This window comes from Apodemus sylvaticus, chromosome 7, assembly GCF_947179515.1.
Source record: "Apodemus sylvaticus chromosome 7, mApoSyl1.1, whole genome shotgun sequence".
NCBI lineage: Eukaryota > Metazoa > Chordata > Mammalia > Rodentia > Muridae > Apodemus > Apodemus sylvaticus.
In genome coordinates this window covers 71,334,127-71,357,423 of record NC_067478.1, presented here as the reverse complement: position 1 = coordinate 71,357,423, position 23,297 = coordinate 71,334,127, and the positions used below count along the sequence as shown (strand labels likewise).

At 42.4% G+C, this 23,297-nt stretch overlaps 1 protein-coding gene across 2 annotated transcripts in view; it reads left to right on the top strand.

The window, feature by feature from the left end:
* Edc3 (enhancer of mRNA decapping 3) overlaps nucleotides 1–23,297 on the top strand; it is a 42,593-nt gene that overhangs the window by 10,808 nt on the left and 8,488 nt on the right. For both annotated transcript variants that reach the window (XM_052188219.1, XM_052188220.1), the window contains exons 4-5: nucleotides 7,309–7,644; nucleotides 21,627–21,780. In XM_052188219.1, coding sequence (XP_052044179.1) covers nucleotides 7,309–7,644; nucleotides 21,627–21,780 — 490 coding nt within the window. The remainder of the gene's footprint in view (nucleotides 1–7,308; nucleotides 7,645–21,626; nucleotides 21,781–23,297) is intronic.

Here is a 23,297-nt window from a genome sequence, read left to right as displayed (position 1 = left end):
TACCCATATGACAACTCACAATAATCTCCAGGATCTAAAACCTTCACACAGACAGACACACACATGCAAACGAATACCAACACACATAAAGTAAAAATAAATAATTTAAAACAAAACAAACAAAAACAGGAAAAGAAATGCCTACTTTAAGTGAAAAAGCAATAAAAAGAGTATTTCTAGGCAATTTAAATTCCTATAAAGCAACTGTATTAATTAGTGATGGCCTAAAACAGAAGACTGAAGTGCTTGCAGTAGTACTGTGTAGCCTAAGAAACACTTCGAATGCTGGGATAGAGAATGACTCAGGCTACTTAGATTTTAGTCTTTTTTGAATGAAGTACATATTTTATTCAGGTTGCCCATGTTTTATCCTAATATCTTGTCTTAGAAGTTACTTAGCATCTATTATATTTAGAAATTACTAATCTTTAGCTGACTATGTATTTGTTTATTTTGGGGTGTGTGTGTGTGTGTGTGTGTCTGTCTGTCTGTCTGTCTGTCTGTCTATCTGTGTGGGTATATGGTAGGGATCTGAATTATTAAAGTCCTTATGATTGCATTGCACCACACTGAACCATCTCCCTAGTCCCCCCCCCCACACACACACTCTATTATTTGTTGGTGTTGGAGATTAAACTCAGGGCATTCCAGGTTAGGCAGGTGCTGTGTCATGAACCATGTCTCTAGCCTTGTGAACTTGACAAAAATTTGCAGTCACCCAGCAAGAACGTAACTCAGTTAAGGAACTGCCTCCATTTAGACATTTTTGTTGGACATTTTCTTGTTTAATGATTGATGTAGGAGTGCCCAGCCTACTATGGGTGATGCCACTCCTTTGCCAGCTGTCCTGGGTTGTAGTTCAAAGCAAGCTGAGCAAATGATGGAGAGAAAGCCAGTAAGTAGCATTCCTCCATGGCCCTGCTCCATTCAGTTTCTGCCTGCAGATTGCTACTCTGCTTGAGTTCCTTCCTTGGCTTCCCTCACTGATGAACTGTGTGATTGTTCAGAAGTATAAGCCAAATGACCCTTTCCTCTCCATGCTATTTTTGGTCATGGTGTTTTTCAGAGCAATGGGAAACAAGCTAAGACATTCATGGAATAGTTTTTTTAAAGATTTATTTATTTTTATTTATGTGTTTGCTTGTGTGAATTTTTGTGTGCCACATGGCACAGAAGTTCGAGGAGGGTGTCAGATCCTTTAGACGTAGAGTTATGGGCAGTTGTGAGCCTCCATGTGGGTGCTGGCTCCTTACGGCTGAGAGCCATCTCTCCAAATGACTTTTTCCTTCTTTCACTTATTATAATCTCTCGTGCCAACATTGAGAAACTTGATTCCTACCATTTGCCATCTGTTTATTACTTGGTTCCAATGTATATGTAGTGACACAGAGTGAGCATCACTAATCTGAAGATCTTAAATTTAAGCCGGGCAGTGGTGGCACGCCTTTAATCCCAGCACTCTGGGGGGCAGAGGCAGGTGGATTTCTGAGTTCGAAGCCAGCCTGGTCTACAGAGAATTCCAGGATAGCCAGGGCTATACAGAGAAACCTGTCTTGGGGGGGCGGGGGAAGATCTTAAATTTAAAGTGCTCTAAAATCTGACACTGATGCCACAATTGGAAAGTTCCATACCTATTCACACGTCACAGGTTGCCATCAAAATCAGGCATACTGAAAATATTATATAAAATCACCTTCAGGCTGTGTGAAAAAGGCATTTATGAATTTTGTGTTCAGTTTTAGGTCTTATTCCTATGATAGCTTATGTATATGCAGATATTCCTAGAATCCCAGCCACTTCTGGACCCAAGCATTACTAACTTGTGCTCCCCAGCCCTATGGGAGACTGTCACAGAGAATATAAATAAGTGTATGTGTGAGTCCTTTTGCTTTCATCTTACAGATTCCATTTATTTTCTGGGTTACTCAGAGTTTTTCACCCATGTTGATTTGTTATATTCATAATATAACATATATTATAAATATATATATATGTTATGAATATGTTTCTTATATTCATAATACAGATGAGTTGACATTTTTCATTCCATCTTGAGATTTTTCAAACCTACTTAATAATTTGAATATTTTTGCTGTAATATTTTATGGGTTTTTGGCAAGTATGTGGTCGTATGTTTGTCATTCAGTTTTCATAGCATAGTCTCAGAGTCCAGCCAGTCTTCTGGCTTCACCTGCTCAGCTACCCCTCCGCCTTCTCCTGCTAGTCCTCTAGTTTTCACTTTCCAGAATGTCAGATTAAATCGCACAACATCTTAACTGTTTGAAGGGCGTCTTAGGGTTTCAACTGATGCGATGAAACACCATGGCCAAAAAGTAAGCTGGAGAGAAAAGAGTTTATTTGGCTTATACTTCCATATTGCTATTCATTATTGAAGAAAGTCAGGGCAGAAACTCAGGTACTCAAACAGGGCAGGATCCTGGAAGCAGGAGCTGACGCAGAGGCCATGGAAGGATCAACCATCTGGTTCAGATGGGGGAAATAACGTAACACTTTTATTGAGTGTATAGGTCTCTGTGTGGGTAAAAATCATTTGTCATGCTAGATGCTTGCTTACCATGAAAACTTAGATTAGATCCCCAGGGCCACATAAACTGGACTTTGGTGGTATGCCTATAATCTCAGCAATTGAGAGTTAGAAGTGGGAGGATCAGAAAGTTCAGGGGCACTGTGTCATGACTGCAAATGTGCACAAACATATACTAATAATAAATTTAAAATTAAAAAACCTCTTTTTTAAATTCCATGTCAGCTGAAAATAATGACTCTTAGGGATGAAGACACTTCTGAAATTCTAATCATGGATGTGCCAGTCATTCATTGGCTATATGCTGTTGAATGGTTAAGGCTCTTTTGCTCATAGAACATGGAAGGGCTTTGAGCTCTTTTCTATATAAGCAGAGGTTGTCTAATAGATATGACATTTTGGGGACTCTCAGTGTCTGTAATTACAGCTTCTGAGGATCTAATGATTTCTGCTGGCCTCTGAGGCATTTTCCCATCCCCATCCCAGAAACACATGCACAAATTTAGAAGTAAAATAAAATCATAGGTACTATGTTATATTACTTGGTGCCAGGTTCCCCCTTCCCCTATTGAAGATAGAAATTGGAAAGTATAATTAAACCTTTTAAATGAAAAGATGTTGGATGCTAAGTTGTTGTAATGTGGTTGGGCTTTAATGAACTATTAGATTTGGTCTGAGGTTGGTTCTACTAGAAGTACTCTTGACTTTGTATCTCTTTGGATGTGCTTCATCAGTTTGCCAGGCTGCAAAGAATAGGACTATGATTTGGTAAATGATCAGAATGTTTCCAGTGTTGACAGGCTTTCTGCCATAATTTTGAGTCTAGAACCAAAATATTTCAGTTTGACCATCAGGCACTCTTTAGGACCTTAAGTATAGGACAACATTCCCTTTTATATTATATACATGACAGAAACCAGTTAGTAAATGACACTGGGCCTTGTTACAAAATGTTCTGGCCAAAGGACCTGTGTATCAAAACCTGGCAGAAAAATGGCACAGGAAGGCCAGTTTCCAATCTTAATGCTTGGTCCTTGTTTGAAAGGTATGCAAGCCTAGGAAGGACTGTTTTATCTTTTCCAAGGGAAGTTCCTTGTTCTCCGGCAGCCAGAGGCCAGCCTGCTTAATACATTGCCAGACCATGGACTAAATGAGCCAGTTACTGAGCAAGCTTATTCACCAGGGACTTGCGAGTATTTGTACTAAAGTATAAGGAATTGGGAGACTCGCAGCTGACTATCTTACCTGCTTTTCATTTAAAAAACAAGTCCTATTTCCTAATCATTTTTTTCCTGACTTGGGATTTGTCAGTATTTTCTTGAAAAAAAATATTGATGATAGTATTGGGAAAATAGATAGTCCTAGCTTAGAGTATAGCTCTTGAGTAGATACTCTTATGGAGAGAGGAGCACAAGCCACAGATACTTGAAATCTAAATAAACAGCTCTGGGTGCAAGTTAAATTTGTAGAGTTCCACAGCTAAGCCAAAAATAATGTTCAGTGCCCAGAATCTCTTGGCAAACATCATTTTCTGTCATGAATCCTGCTGCCTTTGTAGTGGCATTTTGTCAGCACACTGAGAGGCTGCTGTTGTACGCCACCTAGGGTTAATTTCTTGGGCTATGTACTGGGCATTGCAGTAGCAATCATTGTCTAGTGTGATATTAATTGAGTATATACTATATTAATTTTCTTGTTATTGACTGATACTACTTTATTAAGTTTCTTGAATTCAGATTAATACATTTCTATGATAGTCATAAGAGCTATTGATTTGTAATTCTTGCCTGTTAATGCAGCAGTCTTTGTTGGTTGCTGCCTTCCATAATGTCACATAACAACTAAACAATATAACAGCACTAGTCTTAGAATATGTCCTCATCAGTAAAAGACTCAGACATTGTAATTTAAAAACACATATAGTCAAGTGTGTGGCACATACACTAGCTTTTCCATGGCCCAGCTTTTCCAAGGCAAGACTTTGTCTTTTCATTTATTTAGATTTATTTATTTATTCTGTAGCTGTCTTCAGACACACCAGAAGAGGGCATCAGATCCCATTACAGATGGTTGTGAGCCACCATGTGGTTGCTGGGAATTGAACTCAGGACCTCTGGAAGAGCAGTCAATGCTCTTAACTGCTGAGCCATTTCTCCAGCCCCAAGACTTTGTCTTTTTTTTTAGCCCTGGCTGTCCTGGAACTCACTCTGTAGACCAGACTGGCCTCGAACTCAGAAATCCGCCTGCGGGGATTAAAGGTGTGCGCCACCACTGCCCAGCAGACTTTGTCTTAAAAAAAAAAAAATTCACTTGCATGTGCACAGACTTACTAAGTAGAGAACCCTGGGTTTTTCTCCAGATGCCTCTGAAATGATAATGATTTGCTGGCATGAAACCGCATAGGGATGGCAGTGTACATCAGTGTAGTAAATTCATGAAGTGTGATTTCCTATAGTTTTTACTTAAAAGTCAGTAATAAAATGTTTTGTGATATCTTCTGCATCCCAGTGGATTGTCCTGTTTGGACCTGGGGGTGAGCACCTCCACCAGAGAAGCATTGGGTTCCGTGCCTATTTCCTAATAGGGAGTTGACTTAATGTTGGGCCAGGGCATTGATTAAGAGATGGACTGTTTGTCCTGTGCTTTCTGCCCTTTAACTGCATATATTACTGATGGCGTGTTATTTTAACTTTGTATTTTCATGCCTGTTCTCCCATTCTTAGCCTAGCTCTGTTCTCTCACCCCCCACAGCTCTGTGGAACTTTATAACTGTCTGGGCTGGGGAAGCATCTCAATGTGTAAAAGCACTTGTGTGGAAGCATGAGGACCTGAGTTCAAATCTCCAGCACCCAAGTGAAATCTGAGCATGGCTGCCCGTACCTGTAACCTGTGCATCTCTGGGGCTGCCAGCCTAGCTCCAGGCTCAGTGAGAGACTTTGTCTCACGGAGTAAGCCAGAGAGGGATGGAGCAGGACGCCTGACGTCCTCCTCTGGACACACACACACCTGAGAACCTTGTAAGAGTGGAGTCCCAGCACGTGCTCACTCTGGCTACACTGTATTCTCTGTAGTCAGTATCGATGGTGCAGTCTGTTCCTAGCACCTGGTTATGCCACTCAGCGTGCATGCCTCAGGGAAGTGTGACAAACTGATGAAAGTGCAATTTAGTGAATTTTCTGAATTTTTCTCCTTTTTAGGGGTTTATCATCTGAACTCTTTCCCCTTCATTATTTTCATTGTGTTTTGTTTTTTTCTTAGAGACAGAAATCACAGATCCCCTACTACCGAAACCAGCAAAAAATTTTCCATACGTAGGCAATTAGGAAAACATGACTTATACTTGCATAATATTTACACTTCAGAATAATGTTAAAATAGCTTCGCTAGTGTGGATTAATTTGTCAGCTGTTTTGTCACTGCCCAGAATCTGTGCTGTGAACACTTTGCCTGATGGAGATATAAGACTATATAACTCTTGATTTTTGTTTTGTTTTTTAAAACAAGATCTCATGTGACCTAGGCCAGTAGGTGACCTTGAGTCCTGCCTTGGACCACAATTTATGGTGCCAGGGACTGAAGCCAAGGGTTAGTGCATGCAGGACAAACACGCTAACTGGGCTTCAACCCATCCCTAAATTCTGTAACTCTGTATGTATACTGTGTTTGTGTATATTTGTGTGCTTTTATGCATGTGTGCATGCTAGTACACAGCCACATGTGCACGCGCTGCTAGAGGTCAACACTGGGTGCCCGCTTTCATCCCTCTCCTTAGTCTCTGAGACAGACTCTCTCTCACTGAACCTGGGACTCTCTCAGGGTCCTTCAGTTACAGGTGTGTCCACCTTGCACCTAGCTTTTATAGCTGTACTAGGGATCCAAGCTCAGGCTGTCATGTTTGCTCAGCATATACTTTAATGGTTGCTATTTCCTCAGCTTCTAGATTATAACATATTGATGACAAAACTAGATGAGAAGCTCTTGGTCCACTGAAGGAGTATGAGAAGGGAGCAGTGCAGCTGAACGGAAATGATGTGTAGGTGTAATTTATAAAGATAATTCTTCGTTCTCTGTGAATGGTTGGTTTGGAGAAATCTATGGGGCTTTCTCTTTGGCAGTAAAAGAAGTGTTGATTGACATATAGCAACCAACGGGGTGGTTGGGTGCTGCAGTGTTGATGTTGGCTGTGTTTGGCTTGTCTTTGATAGTAGAAAATGCTTGTACAGAAGAGATGAAGTTCTGAGAGAACAAGGATAGAAGGACCTTTCAGACTCTCTGGGTCTGTTGTCTGGATTCTTGCCTGCTCTGGGCTCACCTGAGGGTAAATTAGGTCAGAAAGAACCTCGGTTATGCAGAGACTAACAGCTCAACTGCATCTTCCCATGGGCTTCATTCTTGTACCTGATAGTATGTGATAAGCTTCTGTTGCCTTGTGTGGTGGTGCACACCTGTGATCCAAGCTGTTTGGGAGTTCAGGGCCAGCCTGGGGCATTAGTTGGTAACCTTTATAAACAAAACTTCTGTCATCTCTTCCCTTATGAAAGGAAGCACTGATTAGGGTTTTCAGGACTACTGCCTTTTTCATGTTCAGTTATTTGGGTGGTTTCTCAGATTGATTATTCCACATGACATTTTTGTGCTTGTCTTTTTTGCTACTAATGTGACGTAAAAATACTCTCTGCCTTTCCCTTTGACTCTACTCTCTCAGATGACTAACATCTTACATTGGCACACTGATTTTGTTTTTTATTCCCTCCTCCCCCCAGGGTCATCTAGTAGCAGACACCCAAACCAGGCAACCCCAAAGAAAAGTGGTTTAAAAAATGGCCAAATGAAGAATAAAGATGATGAGTGCTTTGGCGATGATATTGAGGAGATCCCAGACACAGATTTTGACTTTGAGGGAAACCTGGCCCTTTTTGACAAGGCAGCTGTGTTTGAGGAGATCGACACTTACGAGAGGAGAAGTGGCACCCGTTCTCGGGGTGTCCCAAGTGAACGACCCGCTAGGTACCGCCATGATGAAAACATCCTGGAATCGGAGCCCATCGTGTACCGTAGGATCACAGTGCCACACAGTGTGAGCAAGGAGTTCTGCACAGGTAAGTCATGCTGAGTCCTTTACTCAGCCCATGCTGAGTGTGCTTAAAAGAAAAACCCAGGTGTTTAGAAGTGGGCATCTTGCATCAGAAATTAGTGACCTAGCTGTTAATGCAGTGTTATTGTTTGTTGGGGACTGAGGCTAACTTAGAACTGAGCTATGGCTGAGGGGTAATTTCAATACTTGTCCCTTTGTGTCCTAGATCTGGCAGATGTAGTGTTCATCTGACCTTTTCTTTGGTCTGGTCTCCCTGATAACTATATATTTCATCAGAAATGTAGCTCTGTTTGCTAGGTTTTGACTGATGCAAGAAAGAATTGAAGATGAGTAAAATCCATGTATTAAAATTGAAGTATTAAGAGATTACATTTGTTTGTCCTACTGCCCTTATCTGCCTTGGCCCCAGAGTTTGGCTGGTTAAGGTCTCAGCCTAACAAAGGTCCTAACAAAGTAGTCCCTTTGTAGTTATAAAAGCCACTGTTTTGTTAGTGCAGTTCTCTTGCCTTAGTGATTTTCTTTTTAGATTGTTTTACTTTTTAATTTTATATGTACAGGTGTTTTGCTTGCATGTCTATATGTGTGCAGTGTGCTTGGAGCCCAGAAGAGGGCACCGGATTCCAGTTTTGAGTTACAGTCAGTTTTGAGCAGTCATGTAGGTGCTGCAAATACAGCCTCAGTCTTCTAGAAGAGCAGCCCCTACCTTCATTATTTTTAAGGATTTGTTTTGTTTTTGACGGGGTTTCACTGTGTAGCCCTGGCTATCCTGGAATGCCCCAGAGATCCATCTACCTCTACCTCCCAAGCACTGGGACTGGAGGAGTCTGCACCACATTCAGCTATTCTGTTTTTAATTTTAATTTTATTTATTTTTATTTTTAAAGATTTGTTTATTTTATGTATATGGATATTTTATCTGTACATCTGTCTGTATACCAGAAGAGGTTATCTGATTACCCAAGACCTCAGTTATAGATGATTGTGAGCTACCACATAGGTGCTGGGAATTGAACTCAAGACCTCTGAAAGAGCAGCTAAAGTCAGAAACTTTGCCTTAGTCACTGTTCTATTGCTATGAAGAGACACCATAGTCAAGGCAACTCTGATGAAAGAAAGCATTTAATTGGGAGCTTGCTTATAGTTTCAGAAGTTTAGCCCATTATCATCTTGGCAGAGAGCATGGCTGCAGTTGGGTGTGGTGCTGGAGAAGTAGATGAGAGCTACATCCTGATCCTCAAGCAGGAGGATGGGGTGTTGGGGAAGGAAGAGAGGAGGGAGGGAGGGATGGAGAGAGAGAGAACTGAGCACCTGGTTCTGGTCTGGGCTTCTGAAACTTCAAAGCCCACCCCCAGGAGCAGACCCACTCCAACAAGGCTACACCTGTGAATCCTTGAATTCTTTCAAATAGTGCTACTCCCTGGTGACTAGACATTCAAATATAGGAGCCTATGGGGACCATTTTCATTCAAATTACCACAAACTTGTCTTCAAGTCTATGGTCTTGAAGCACAGATGGAAAGCAGCCATAGGAGACTGCCTCATCAGTCCCTTTCCTTCCCCAAACCACATAGTCCCCAGATTTGTTAGAATACAGCTGTACAAATCATTGTTGAGTGATCTGAAGAACCAAAGGGAAACCATAATTGTTTACTAAATAGAAAAGAAAATGAGTATGTTTCCATTTTAGTTTGAAGAATACAGAAACTTTACTTGTGAGTGCTCACAGGAAGAAATGTGTAGACACCTGAATTGCCTTTGGAGGACTTTCTGCCTGGCTATTAGATGACAGCTTGTGCGCCCTGTGAAGGATAGACAGACTGCCAGGCTAAGGCTGCAGTTGTTCCATTTCTTCACTGTAGACCCTCGTAGGCAGGCCTCTGTGGAGGAAGCCTCCTTAAGTCTGTGTGACTTAACTCCTCAGGGTTTCTAAACTACTTATGTAAGGACAGGTAGCTGTGCTTAGATTTCAGCCTCCCTCCCGCCTTCTCTCTCTCTCTCTCTCTCTCTCTCTCTCTCTCTCTCTTTCTTTCTCTCTCTCTCTCTTTCTCTCTCTCTCTCTCTTTCTTTCTGTCTGAGACAGTGTTTCTTTGTGTAACCCTGGCTGCCCTAGAGTTCACTATATAGATCAGGTTGGCCTCAAACTCAGAGATCCACTCATCTATGCTTCCCAAATGCTGGGATTGCCCCACCAACCACCCAACCTGATTTTTCAGGCTTTTCTTTCTTTCTTTTTTTAAAGATGTATTTATTTATTTATTTATTTATTTATTTATTTATTTGTTTATTTATTTATTTATTTCATGTAAGTACACTGTAGCTGTCTTCAGACACACCAGAAGAGGGCCCGAAGAGGGCATCTGATCTCATTACAGATGGTTGTGAGCCACCATGTAGTTGCTGGGAATTGAACTTAGAACCTCCGGAAGAGCAGTCAGTGCTCTTAACCTCTGAGCCATCTCTCCAGCCCCCAGGCTTTTCAAACTTAGTTACCTACTAGGCACACCCCTTGACCTACCAGCTGCTGTTCTTCCTGTGGCTCCCGCGCTGTCTTCCCTGTGGTGCTGCAGAGTGTAGGGGAGGAGGGCAGGGGGAAGGTTGAGGGGTGGATTATGAGGTATGTGGTTTCCTGGAATTATGTAGAACAAAGGAAGGCCTAAGCTTGGGAAGACTATGTTCTGCCTTGTAGTTAGTGACTACAAAGGTAAGAGTCCACAGTGAGGGTAAGGAGACCATTTCAGAGCCTTAAGAACCCAAGAAGACATTTCCTGAAGAGACCAAACAGGCACTCATTTTTCCCATCAGATACTGCACCTCTCCAGCTTTGTTTTCATATATCTTTTAATGACAGGAATAGAAAGTTCAATCCTCATGAAATTATTTTCTAAGGAACCATATGCCGTGTGTGCTAGGTCTTGACTAAGAACTCAGGAATAGCCCTTGTGTGGTCCATTCTCCTGGTGCACGACAGTAAGGGCACAGGAAGCCCGGCAGCCTTTTGCCACCTGTTTTTCTCTGTTTTCCCTAACAGCAGTTTTTAGAAATTAATTCCCTTTTTCATGCTAGAAATAGAGCAACAGTTGTCTCACTAAGCACCTTCTGCGACAGGTAAAATCATAATTTCTTCTCCAGCTTCAAAGCACAGTCTTCAAGCAGGCTTTCACTGAGCAGTATTCACACAGCGAAGAGCTGGACATTCTTCAGTTCCAAATGTTAGCATCAGAATAAACCATCTGTCCCGGATATTTGGAGAAATAATCTACATGATAAACCATTTTCTCTTGTGTATGTGAACAAGTTAAGGGAAGACTAGTTATAAGAAGCGAAATCTGATGAATGGAAAACAGACTGCAGTCTCTAAAAAGTGCTGTCTCAGTAGTAGAGTGTCTGATCAGCAATTTATAGGATTAGCCTGGAGAACCCTCAAGTGTAGCCTTGTAGCATTCATGTTTTGAATACTGGATTCTTTCATTTTTGCAAATACCTATAGTGGAAGAGAAGTAACATGCTGACTACCTATTTGGTGGTAGCTTGGGTTTTAGAATTCTAACAGCTTGCTGCTGCTGTCCTGCATATTTATGCAAAGTAGTTTCAATAGCACATAAGCAGGTATTTGGTAATTGGAATACCCCCGCCCCCTTAACAGTATTCTCTGCCAGGAGAGGAGGGGGGAAGACACCCCCCCACACACACACACAGAGAACACACAAAGCACACAAACACCAGAAGAAACTGCTGTGCTTATAATTTGTAACCTGCTCTTAATGTAGTAGGAGCCAGGCATGGTGTGTCACACCTTTAATCCCAGCACTCGGGAGGAGGAGGCAGGCAGATCCCTGATTTGAAGCCAGCCTGGTCCACAGAGCAAGTTCCAGGACAACTAGGGAGGTGTACACGGAGAAACCCTGTCTCAAAAAAACAAAGGAACAACAACAAAAGCATATAGCTAGGGTATAGCTTAGCAGCCAAGAGCTTGATTTGCACGCTTAAGGCCCTTGGCTCAATCCTCAGCATGGGATAGGAGTGGGGAGTCATAGGAGATGGAAAGATATCCTGAATGCTTAGAGCATAAGGAGGGTGTGGATTGTAAGATGCTAGGCATTGAAAGGCAAGCAAGCTTCAGGTGGAGTTGTGAGCTTTAGTAAGGAGCAGAACAGAAGCTCTTGGGCAGGCTTTTCTAGGCTGAGAAGATGTTTATTGGTAACGATGCAGGTACTGGTGACTCTAGTAAGCAGAATGCTTGGGGGGTTTGGTTCAGGGTAGAGTTTGTTGGGTGACTAGAAGGCAATAAAAGCTTTGGACCAGGGCACAGAGAACAATTGAAGGATGTCATTTTAATTAAAAATAATTTCTTACACATGCATGTGTGTGCACAAATGTGTATGTATTTTGCATACATGCTATAGTGCACATGTTAGGTGAGAGGACAGTTCTTTTCTTCCACTGTGTGGATCCATGGCATCAGTCTTGGTAGCAAGCGCCTTTACCCTATATCCTATCTCTCACCAGCCCAACTGAAGGAGTTTAAATCAGAGTAGTATATGATCCCAATCTTACTGGACTAATGGTAAAACTTAACACAGAATGAGAGGAACAGAAAACACTGAAGCAGGATCAGTTTGACATTCAAGATAAAACTAATATATCAGGATTTTGGGCCATCAAGTGTACATACAAAGATGAGAAAGATATGACAGGAGATTTTGATACAGTATGATAATTGAACACAGTTAAACCGTTGAATAAGCCAGAGGACTGAGAGGGACTGGATCTGTAGTAAAAGAAGAGTGGCTATAGGAGCCTAGCTGTGCTTAGGTTGCTTGACTGCAGAGAGCTATATATGGTTTTGTGATTTGAATCCCCCACCCCTCTTTTCTTCTGTAATGCTTTGCAGTTGAGCCCAGAGAAAGAAAATGGTAGACATTCCACTCTGAAGGATAGAGAGCCGAGAGGGTAGTTGTGAGTTTCAGTAATAAGGATTTTGAGTTCTAAGGCCAATAGGAAGCTATTAAGCCTGTGCCCTTCTCTGTAGAGTGGGGTGATCAGATCATTGTCAAATAATGTAGACTGAAAAGCAACCTGCACAATTCCAATTTCGAAGTAGTTACTCAGTAAAGTTTAAATGTAGTTGCAAAGGCTGCCTCAGTAAAATTATGTCAGTCTCCCTGTTTTTGTGGATCGTCGGCTGATACACTCCACAAGGGTAATTGGAATAGGAGGTTTAGAAGCCCTGTGACTGTGTACAGTAAACAAACCATACTGGGACTTGCAGTCAGTAGGCAGATCAACTTTATTTAGGGTAATTAAAAGCTTATAAAGTTTTGGGGGACTGAGGGTAGGGACCGACAACATGGGCAAATGTCATTGGCTGGGGCTTAGGGTACCTGGAATGCCTCATTACCATGGTGATGCATTTCAGATGGCTGAACAGCTTTTGTCAAGAGAAAGGAAATTGATCCCGTAAACTAATTGAGGCTGCATGACATTCCTCATGTAGAGGTAAGTATGGGGTCTTAGAATTCCCTAGATAAGGTCAGAGAAGGAGAAAAACAGCTAAGGGAGGGAGTTTCCCACATTGCACTGAGCCCAGAGGTTATCAGGTCCTGGTGGATTTTGACCTTAATTAGCAGAGTTTTCCCACAAGATTATTTCAAAGCATCAGCATCTACAAAATATACCAAGTGCCATACACTAGGTACTAGATATCTACTCAGTCACCTCAGGATCCTTAGAGTTCTGGACAGCCAAATATGTTAATATCCAAATATAGAAATGGGTTCAGTGCTTAGCTGTGGCTGAAATGGGTGGTGGCACCTGGTGCAGTAGCATTATAATCCATAGCTAGAAAAAACAAAACAAAAAACCAACCAGTCTCCTTGGCTGGGCGATGGTGGTGCACGCCTGTAATCCCAGCACTCTGGGAGGCAGAGGCAGGCAGATTTCTGAGTTCGAGGCCAGCCTGGTCTACAGAATGAGTTCCAGGACAGCCAGGGCTACACAGAGAAACCCTGTCTCAAAAAAACCAAAATCCAAAAAATAAACAAACAAACAAATGCACAGCTAGTGCACATTGAGTATTTGCTGTGTCCAAATACCATTCAAAGTACTCCAAGGACTTAGGTCGTAAGATGTTCATGGCATCTCTGAGATTGTACTGTGGAGTTCTTGCCTTTGTCATCACTGTTTTACTGAAGCTAGGGGACTTGGTCAAGAATGACTTGTGTGTGTTTGTGTGTCTTTATGCATGCATGTACATGTGAATATGTGCATTTGAGGGCACATGTCCTCAAAGGCCATGAGGGAATTGCCTCCCCTGGTGTTAGAGCTACAGACAGTTGTGAGCTGCCTGACATGGGTACTGGAAACCCAGCTCCAGTCTACTGTAAGATTAGCTCTTACTGCTCTTAACTGCTAAACCATCTCTCCACTTTGATGGGGAGACTTTACTAACCTCCACAATTTATGCCCTCTTCTAAAAGGACAGGTGGGGCCATTGGGCATTAGTGCTACAGGTATTGACTCTTGGCAACTATCCTGTCAATTTTACTGAAGGATTCTTCTCTACCTCTACTCTGCGCTGAGATGAAGAAAGTAGCAAAAAGCACACTGTTTATTGTCTTGCAAAGGATCCAGTCTTAAATTTGAGTTAAGCTTTCTGATTTTAGCTCAGACTCATCTCTCCTGACCTTAAGGCTCTTCTTTGACCTCTGGCCAGAGTTGGTTTGTTTCTGCTGTCTTGTGTTTCTTTTCACCCTGGCAAGCTGAGTCTTGTGAGTCTTGATGGGATGTCTCCTCTTCTCAAGGACAGGTTTGAGTCATCGCTTCTATCTGGCAGTTGTCTTCCATAGTTGGCATTTCATTCTGCCTCTGAGTTCTGGGCATTTTCCTTTTGTTACCAAAATCTTTCAAGAACCTTCTAGGATTTCTAAGACTAATAATATATTTATCTCAAGAATAGGTAGGTAGTCCCAGGACTTGGGAGTCTGAGGAGGAAACTGCCTTAGGTTCCAGGCCAGCTTAAGCTTCATAGTATATTCAAGGCCAGCCTGAGCTACAGAGTGAAAACTTGTCTCAAACAAACCAATTATCAAAGAAATCTGTTATGCATGATTGTATATGCTCAGGAAGAATTCTAGAAGAAGTTTGGGATTTTGAAGAGGCTGCTAAAGATGCTTACCCTGAAGAATGTGGAGGCCTCTCTCAGCAGCTGTTAATGTCCTGAGGAAACGGTTTCTCTCCTAGTAAGTCTCCTAACTAAGTGCCCACTTCAGTGTTTTCCATCACATGCCCTCTTAGACCACTGACCCCACCCACTCGGTGAATTCCTAGTCTCCCCTTGAACCTCTCATCACCTTCCCATCACAGGTTAGAACAAGTGCTAGAGAGCACTTTCCAAGGGATGACCTTGCAGGAGACAACAGGATTTGAATTCAATGTGTTTTGACTAGAACACATGCACTGATCAACCTGTGCTCCAGTACCAAGGTTTTCATTCCTCATGAGCAGAGAAGGGCAGAGCCTCGTCTCTGATGTCAGGTCTCTGCAGGCAGACTGCCTTGATAGCCACTTGATTGATTGGGGGGACTTCAGGTTCTAGCAGATCCTTCATTACCAGACTACAAAAGTTAATAAACTTGGAAGACTTGTTTTGGTGTTGTCACTGGCATTAAGAGCTTGTTTGTGCTTATTGGTTCCTCTGGGAAGTCTGAACTCAAATTATGGGCTGGAGCAACTGGAACCTACTGTATTTTAGCCTGTTATCCCCAGTTTGATTACTGGGCTGATCTCAAGCCAGTGCGATTACATTGCTAATACATGTATATTCTTGCAAGTTAAGTTGCAGTACCATGATTGCTTATCCAGAGTGTAAAAAGTTTGATTTTAGACTTAAAGGTAATATCTTTATTACTTTTTTATTACCTTCATTAATCTATTTTCCTTAATGGTATTATCAAAGCCAGATTGTTCTTGCTCAACCACACCCTGACTCCTTGTCATTCAGTTATTTCATTGGACTAGTCATTTTCAGATATTCTGCATGATGACACTTTGGAGTCATCCTTCTGCCTTCCCTTCTGCAGAGAGCTCAACCTTCCCTTTTCTAAATGTAATAGCAGGACGTGCTGCTGTCCTCTGTAGCTGCCCCAGGAGAACATCTCCTTTACTCAGAGTATTCATTCTGGAATCCAAATCGTCGTCGTCGTCGTCGTCGTCGTCGTCGTCGTCGTCGTCGTCCTCCTCCTCCTCCTCCTCCTCCTCCTCCTCCTCCTCCTCCTCCTCCTCCTCCTCCTCCTCCTCCTCCTCTTCCTCTTCTTCATTTTTATTGTTACTTCACAATGCTTTACATTGATGTATTTGTGTAAGGGTGTCAAATAGCTCCAAACTTGTTTCTTCTTCTTTTTTTAAAAATTTTTATTTATTGTTACTTCAAGTGCATTGATGTATTTGTGTCAGGGTGTCAGATCATTGGGAACTGGAGCTAACAGACAGTTGTGAGCTATAATGTGGGTGCTGGGTATTCAACCCTGGTCTTTTGGAAGAGCAGCCAGTATTTTTAAACCACTGAGCCATCTCTCTAGCCCCTCCAAACTTTTCTTCTTTCAAGTTTCCCTTGAATTTTTTCATGACCTTTTAGTTTCTCATGCTACCTCATAAACCCCCGAGATAACCCTTGGAATCACTGTTGGGCCTTTCTGTTCTCACTTTTTTTTTTTTTTTCTGCCTTCATCTCTTTGATAAAACAGTTTGTGTTAAGCCAGCCTTTGGGGGCAGAGAGCAATGCCTTAATTGCATGTACGTTGCCCATCTGGTCTGGAGTTTTGTCTGACTCCTCTGCATTTGGAGCCCCTCCTCTCTTGAGACTACAGACTGGCCTGCCTTTTAAGGCCCAGCTGACATGGAATAATGAGCATCTTTACAGAGCTGTTTGAAGTCCATACTGGACATCATGCTCACACGACACAGTTCAGGATAGTAGACCTTCTTGTTGATTCCTGCACATGTATTTTTTCTGTTCAGATTCTGAAACTCTGGAAATAGGGCCTGATGGGTTTTTTTCTCACTCAACTCCTTAGCCTGTCCCTGGCTTGGTGCTTTGTTACTTTGCAAACATTTAATGATGTGTTTTTTTTTTTTTTTTTTGAACTGTGTGTGGTTTGTGTATGTGTAGCAGTGCAAACTCCATATTGAAACTATTTAAATATTCTAGAAAACCACTAAAATAGTGTAGTAAATAACATACATTCTTCATTCAACCATACATCCTTCATTCAAGGCATCTCAGTTACCATCTGGCACTTTTGTTTAAGTGTGTACGCAGCACGTTTCTGAGTCCTTTAGCATTTAGCTGCACCTAAGCATTGCACTTCCTCCCCAAGTGCATATATTCTGTGAGATACCCATTACTCTATACAACAGACTACAGGATTGCTCTCAGGAAATTCTAAATTGAGACAAAAAGATTACCTACAATACATCACATATATACAAAGCTTTGCAACTGTTTCTAAAATGTTGTTTATTTTCAAGTTTTAGGGAGACATTTTTTGTTATTTGGCTTTTTGAGACTGGATTTCACTGTGTATCCTCCTTTTGCCAAGAATTGGCTGTCATCCTGCTTCAGCCTCCTGAAGCTGCTTTATAGACATAGACCACCATGCCTGGCCTCCAGCACTTAGTTTTAAATTATTATTATTTGGACAAAGTGTGGTGGTGCACACCTTTAATGTGGTAGAGCCTGGGGGGGTGTGCAGTGCTCGCCATGGTGAGCATGGTAGTCAGAGGACAGCCTGTGGCGTCCTGCCCATCAGCTTTTATGTGGGTTTCAGGGATTGAACTCTTGATCATCTGGCTTTTGCAGCAAGTGCCTTTTACTCTGAGCCATTGTGCCCCACTCCTCCAGTAATGCTTTTTGTTTTTACTTTGGGCAGTTTCTCATTACAGAGGCCAGGCTGGCCTGGAACTCAGATATGCCTACCTCTGCTTTCTGAGTGCTAGGACAGGGTCATCCACCAACATGCTCAACTCAGTGTTTTTATAGCTGTGCTTTTAGTTCACCTTTGCCCGTATATAGTTACTTGTCGAGTTCCTTTTGCTTCCTAAAGTCTAGACCAATTTCTATAATGTTTGTTATCTTTTTTTGGTTGGCTGGTTTCTTGATCGTTTGGCTGGGTTTTTTGTTTTTGTTTTTGTTTTTGTTTTTGTTTTTGAGGCAGGGTCTCGCTCTGTAGCCCCAGCTGGCCTGGAACTTGCTTTGTAGCCCTAGCTGACCTTGAGTTCACAGGGATCTGCCTGTCTTTGCCTCCTGAATGCTAGGACTAAAGGCATCTTTGCCCCAGCATCCTTGCCTAATGTTTGTTATCTTTTGTGATGTTCAGATTGCCAGTGTTATTGTTTGCAGTATACACACTATGTTCTTGCTTCCTTTCCTTTAGAGCTTATTTTATTCCTCTTGCCTGTTTCTGATAAGCCTGTCTAGCTTCTTGAACTTTATTTATAAATGTTTTAAAGGAACATTTTGTGATTCTTGTGTGTTCCTCTTGGAGAAGCAAACAGAGCAGGCTCCAGAAAGGTCCCCAGCATAGGACTGGAGGCAGAGAGTATTCTAGCCCACCTCACTCTAGGCTACCAAATTATGCCAGCCATCATCACAGACCAGGGGGAGATGGTAGGAGACTCTGTTCCCAGCTAGAGTGGCACCTAGCTAACATGGAGACTGCTTGTTTCCCCTTATCTCCAGAGCTTCATTCATAGTCTCTAGGACTGTGAGGGGAGAGCTGGATGAAAACGAATCTACTTGTTCCCAGAGTAAAAGCTAGGCTTGGGAAGTTTGATTTATAGAGTAGCAGGCTGCCCGTTTTAAACCAGCCGTACTTGTTCAGGTGACTAGGTGAAGGGATGTGGACAGAGAGGAAGCTCTCCTTTGCATGACTTTGCAGGTAAAGAGGTTTTGAGGTACATAGCTGTGCAACTGGTTGGATGGAATAGCTTAGGACTCTTGAAAACTCAGCCAGCCTTTCCACTGCTCTCAGGGCTTCCTAATTAGTTCTGATAATATGTGCCTGTCTAAAGCAGGCCATTAAAAATGGCTGTTTTAATAAGCTCTTAACATGTAAGGTCAGGCTGCACCTTTATTTAGCCTTGGCACCTGGGACACTACTAACTTACATTTTAAAAGAGGGTAGAAAGAGAGACTTGTTTTTAATGGCACTGTTTGTCACCTTTGCCCATAACAAAAATGGGAGCCAGGCAGGCAGAAACACTCAGCTAACATTTATTTTGACAAATGTTAGGCATTTTTCATTATGTCTTCCTTACATTAAATTGTATTATTCTGCCTTACTTGAGAAGACACAGGTCTAAATGCCATAGAATTGGGCTTTTCACTTGATTCCATTTGCTTAAACCCACAGCAAATATCCTCCTTGTGCCTGGTTTGGGCAATCTATACATCCAAGACTAGATTCATAATAGGAGTAAAAGAAATTTCTCTAGAAATGACCAGTAGGCAGGCAGGTTTTTCTAAATAGAATGCTGGAGCAGTGGATGATTATGAGTCCACAAGAAAACTAATGTTTTTAGACAAGATCATAAATAGGGTGAGGTTTGTGTCTATACATTTGACCAATTGGTGAGACTGCGTTAGTGACAGAGATGCAGCAAGCTGGCAAGCTCAGTGAATCATGGCTGTTGATATAAAAGGATCACCACCCTACTTGAAGGAGTTAAGGATTTGGAATCCAAAATGCCAGTCACAGATAGTGTGTAATCCTCTGATGACTTTCTAGATAGAGCCAGTTTTTTTGTTGTGTTTTTAAAATATGTACGGGTGTTTTGCCTGAACGTATAACTACCACATATATGAATGCCCACAGAAGCCAGAAAGAGTGTCAGATCCCTTGGAACTGGAATTATGGATGATTGTGAGCTGCCATGTGGGTGTTGGGATTCCAGTCTGGATCTTCTGAAAGAGTAGCCATCTCTTCAAGCCCAGTGCCCTTATTTGTTTCCTCAGACAGGGAAGCTAAAAGGTCTTCTTGGCAGTAGGTCTGCTCTTCTGGGCCATTGCATTTGTAAGATGACATTGTTATTTTGGGAGAGCAAGACCTTCGTTATTAAGGAAAGGGCTTCGGATCACAAGTGTTTACTTCGGTGGTGGTCTTTGCTTGGTTCCCTGACCTCTAAGATGTTGCTGGTCTGCAGATGCCGATGGATGTAATGTATGCCACATGAACTACAGAACTCTTAGAATTTTGTTTCTGGTGAATGAAAAAAAACGTTCTTTTAAGTAACTTGACAGTTGTTTCGCTGTGGTCCTTCTTGAGGGCCAGAAGGTTGGGTAGTAAGCATAGGGGGGGAATTACATGTTATTTGAGAGAACAAGTTGCTGGCTGAATTTCTTCCTTCCTTCCTTCCTTCCTTCCTTCCTTCCTTCCTTCCTTCCTTCCTTCCTTCCTTCCTTTCTTTCTTTCTTTCTTTCTTTCTTTCTTTCTTTCTTTCTTTCTTTCTTTCTTTCTTTCTTTCTTTCTTTCTTTTTAGATTTATTTATTTTATTTATATGAGTACACTGTAGCTGTCTTCAGACACTCCAGAAGAGGGCTTCAGATCTCATTACGCATGGCCGTGAGCCACCATGTGGTTGGTTGCTGGGATTTGAACTCAGGACATTTGGAAGAACAGTCAGTACTCTTAACGCTGAGCCATCTCTCCAGCAGCACTGGCTGAATTTCTTAAACTAAGAGGAAGAACTAACTGGGATAGAGAAATAGGATGTAGAGAGCAAATGAGTGGGACTTCCTACCAAAACAATGATGAGAATAGCAGTGTTTAAAGGGTCAGGGGACTAGTTAGTATCTGCTCTGATTCTTGGAAAAGAGGAGCAGCCTGTTTATGAAGAAGTCCAAGGTTGACTTTTCCCATTTTAGGAAAGTAGATTGTTTGATTGTGATGGATGCTATAGTGACCTAAGCTGGATTGCTAAGGAGGGAGAACCATGTTCCTCCTTGCTTTAGAGCAGTGGCTCTCAACCTCCCTAGTGCTGCCAGTCCTTAATACAGTTTCTTGTGCTATGGTGACCCCAGCCATAAAATAAATTTCATTCCTACATCATAACTGTACGTTCGCCACTGCTATGAATTGCAGTGTAATATCTTGTTTTCTGGTGGTCTTAGGCCACCTCTGTACAAGTACATTTGCCACCACCACCCCATTCCCCTCTACCCTTCTCTGTGCTCTGGGTCATGACCCACGGGGTGAGAACTGCTGATCTAGAACAAGTAATATAGGTCGTCATGTATTCTCAAGCCTCAACCTCAGGGAGGAGGCTGGATCAGGAGGCTTGCTCGGTCTCTACACAACCCTGGCTGTCCTCTGCAGACTAGGCTTACCTCAAATTCACAGAGATCGGACTATCTCTGACTTCAGAATGCTGAAATTAAAGATGTACTCCAACCTCCCAGGAAAGGTTTATTCTTTAAAAGTTGACATTTGGGGGCTGGAAAGATGGCTCAGCAATTAAGAGTGCTGACTGCTCTTCCAGAGGTCCTGAGTTCAAATCTCAGCAACTACATGGTGGCTCACAACCATCCATAATGAGATCTGAAGCCCTCTTCTGGAGTGTCTGAAGACAGCTACAGTGTACTTACATATAATAAATAAATAAATCTTAAAAAAAAAAAAGAAAGAAAGAAAGTTGGCATTTGGCCTAGAATAAAGCTCATTTGATATAGTTTTTGCTGAGCATATACAAAATTCTGGGTTCAGTTCTCAGTACTGAATAAACTGGGCATGTGTGTACTTATTTGTAATTCCAGCACTTAGAAGGTAGAAACAGGAGGATTTGGAGTTCAAGTTCATCTTTGGCTACATAATAAATTTATGCTTGGGCTACATGAAAAGTCGGCATTTGTGGAATCTGTGTAGAATGCCCACATTTTGGACCTGATTTCTTATAATAATTTTCCCTTGTGCCTTGCCTCTTTTTTACCACAGACTCTGGCCTGGTGGTCCCAAGTGTTTCCTATGAGCTACATAAAAAACTGTTGTCTGTGGCTGAGAAGCATGGGCTGACCTTAGAGCGGAGACTTGAAATGACTGGGGTGTGTGCCAGTCAGATGGCACTCACTCTCCTTGGAGGACCCAACAGGTGAGTGTCTCTAGACTGGCAGTGCCCTGCTTGGTCAGTCTACACACCTCTCATGCACATAGGAGCTGCTGCCAGGTGGTCACTGCTGCCCCTTAGGAGCCTCTTATGCTGCCAACTTTCTTTCTTTGCCCTTTGTCTTACCAATCTCCTAGAAGTCCTTACTTCCAGGACTGCAGCTGTCTGGACTTTTGAGATCCTTGCTGATTGTCAGATCTGGCTTTGAGAAGCCTTGCAGAGATCTGGGCTTTCATTAGAAAACACATCAGTCTTGAACGCCATCGCTGAGGACAGTTAGGGACACCCTGACAGCCCAGTGAAAGAGGTGGTTTCTGCCTGCCCAAAGGCCATCGTTAGCAGCAGAGCTTGGTCTTACCAGAGGATGTGTCCTAGACCTTCTGTTTGACTTTGAGCACTCCAGAGACAACACCACACCGCTCATGCCTGGGAAGGCTGTCATGGTGAAGGAAGCAGAGAAAAGGGTCTAGAAATTCTCTGACCGTGGTTGACTGGACAGTGTCTCCTGGTTCTAAAGCAATCTAATCAAAAACAAGTTTGATCCAGAAAGGATAGATTTCACTCTGGCCCCAACTCCTTGCTTTGTAGAGTTATGCGTATTTGTCCCTCTTTGTGCTTTGCTGGGGCCTGTTCTTTCCTATGCCCAATACTCTTGTGTAGAAAGGGAAGGGAACTCCCCAAGGAGGGACAGCGTGCTGCACATCCTACCCCAGGAATAGCCACCTGGATTGTCTTGGAATGAATTCACTGGGGAGAAGGGTTTTGAAGCCATTAAGTGACTTTCTAGAAACGGCGTGGGGCAGAGGTAATGCATGCTCTCAGCAGTGTATTCTTCGCCAGCCTGCCTCTCCGACTGGCGGACCTTTGCCTTTTTTTTTTTTTTTTAATTTGTTTTGGTTTTTTGTTTTTCTTTTAGATTTATTTATTTATTATATCTAAGTACACTGTAGCTGTCTTCAGACACTCCAGAAGAGGGCATCAGATCTCATTATGGATGGTTGTGAGCCACCATGTGGTTGCTTGGATTTGAACTCAAGAGCAGTCAGTACTCTTAACTGCTGAACCATCTTTCCAGCCCTTTCCTTTTTTTTTAAGACAGGTTTACTCTGTAGCCCTGGCTGTCCTGGAATTCTCAATTCTCTTGCCTCAGACTCCAAGGCTTGCAGGTACTTGGCTACAGGTGTTCATTACTGTGCCTAGTCCATTTATGATTTTTCTGTGGTTGGTTAGTTGGTTGGTTTTGGGAAAAAATTATTATTTATTTATTTATTTAGACAGGGTTTCTCTGTGTAGCCCTGGCTTTCCTGGTGTAAGGGTCCATGATTCGACAAAGAATGACAGCCCAGACTTAAACAGTATGTAAATACAAAGAGTGCTTTGTTCTGCAAAAGTCCAGCATGTTGGGTGCTCCTCATTACTAAGAGAGAGAGATAACTAAGTGGGCTTACAGGCCTGATTTAAAGCACAGTTAGGGATTCTGGGGTAGGTGGCCTTTCTCTTAC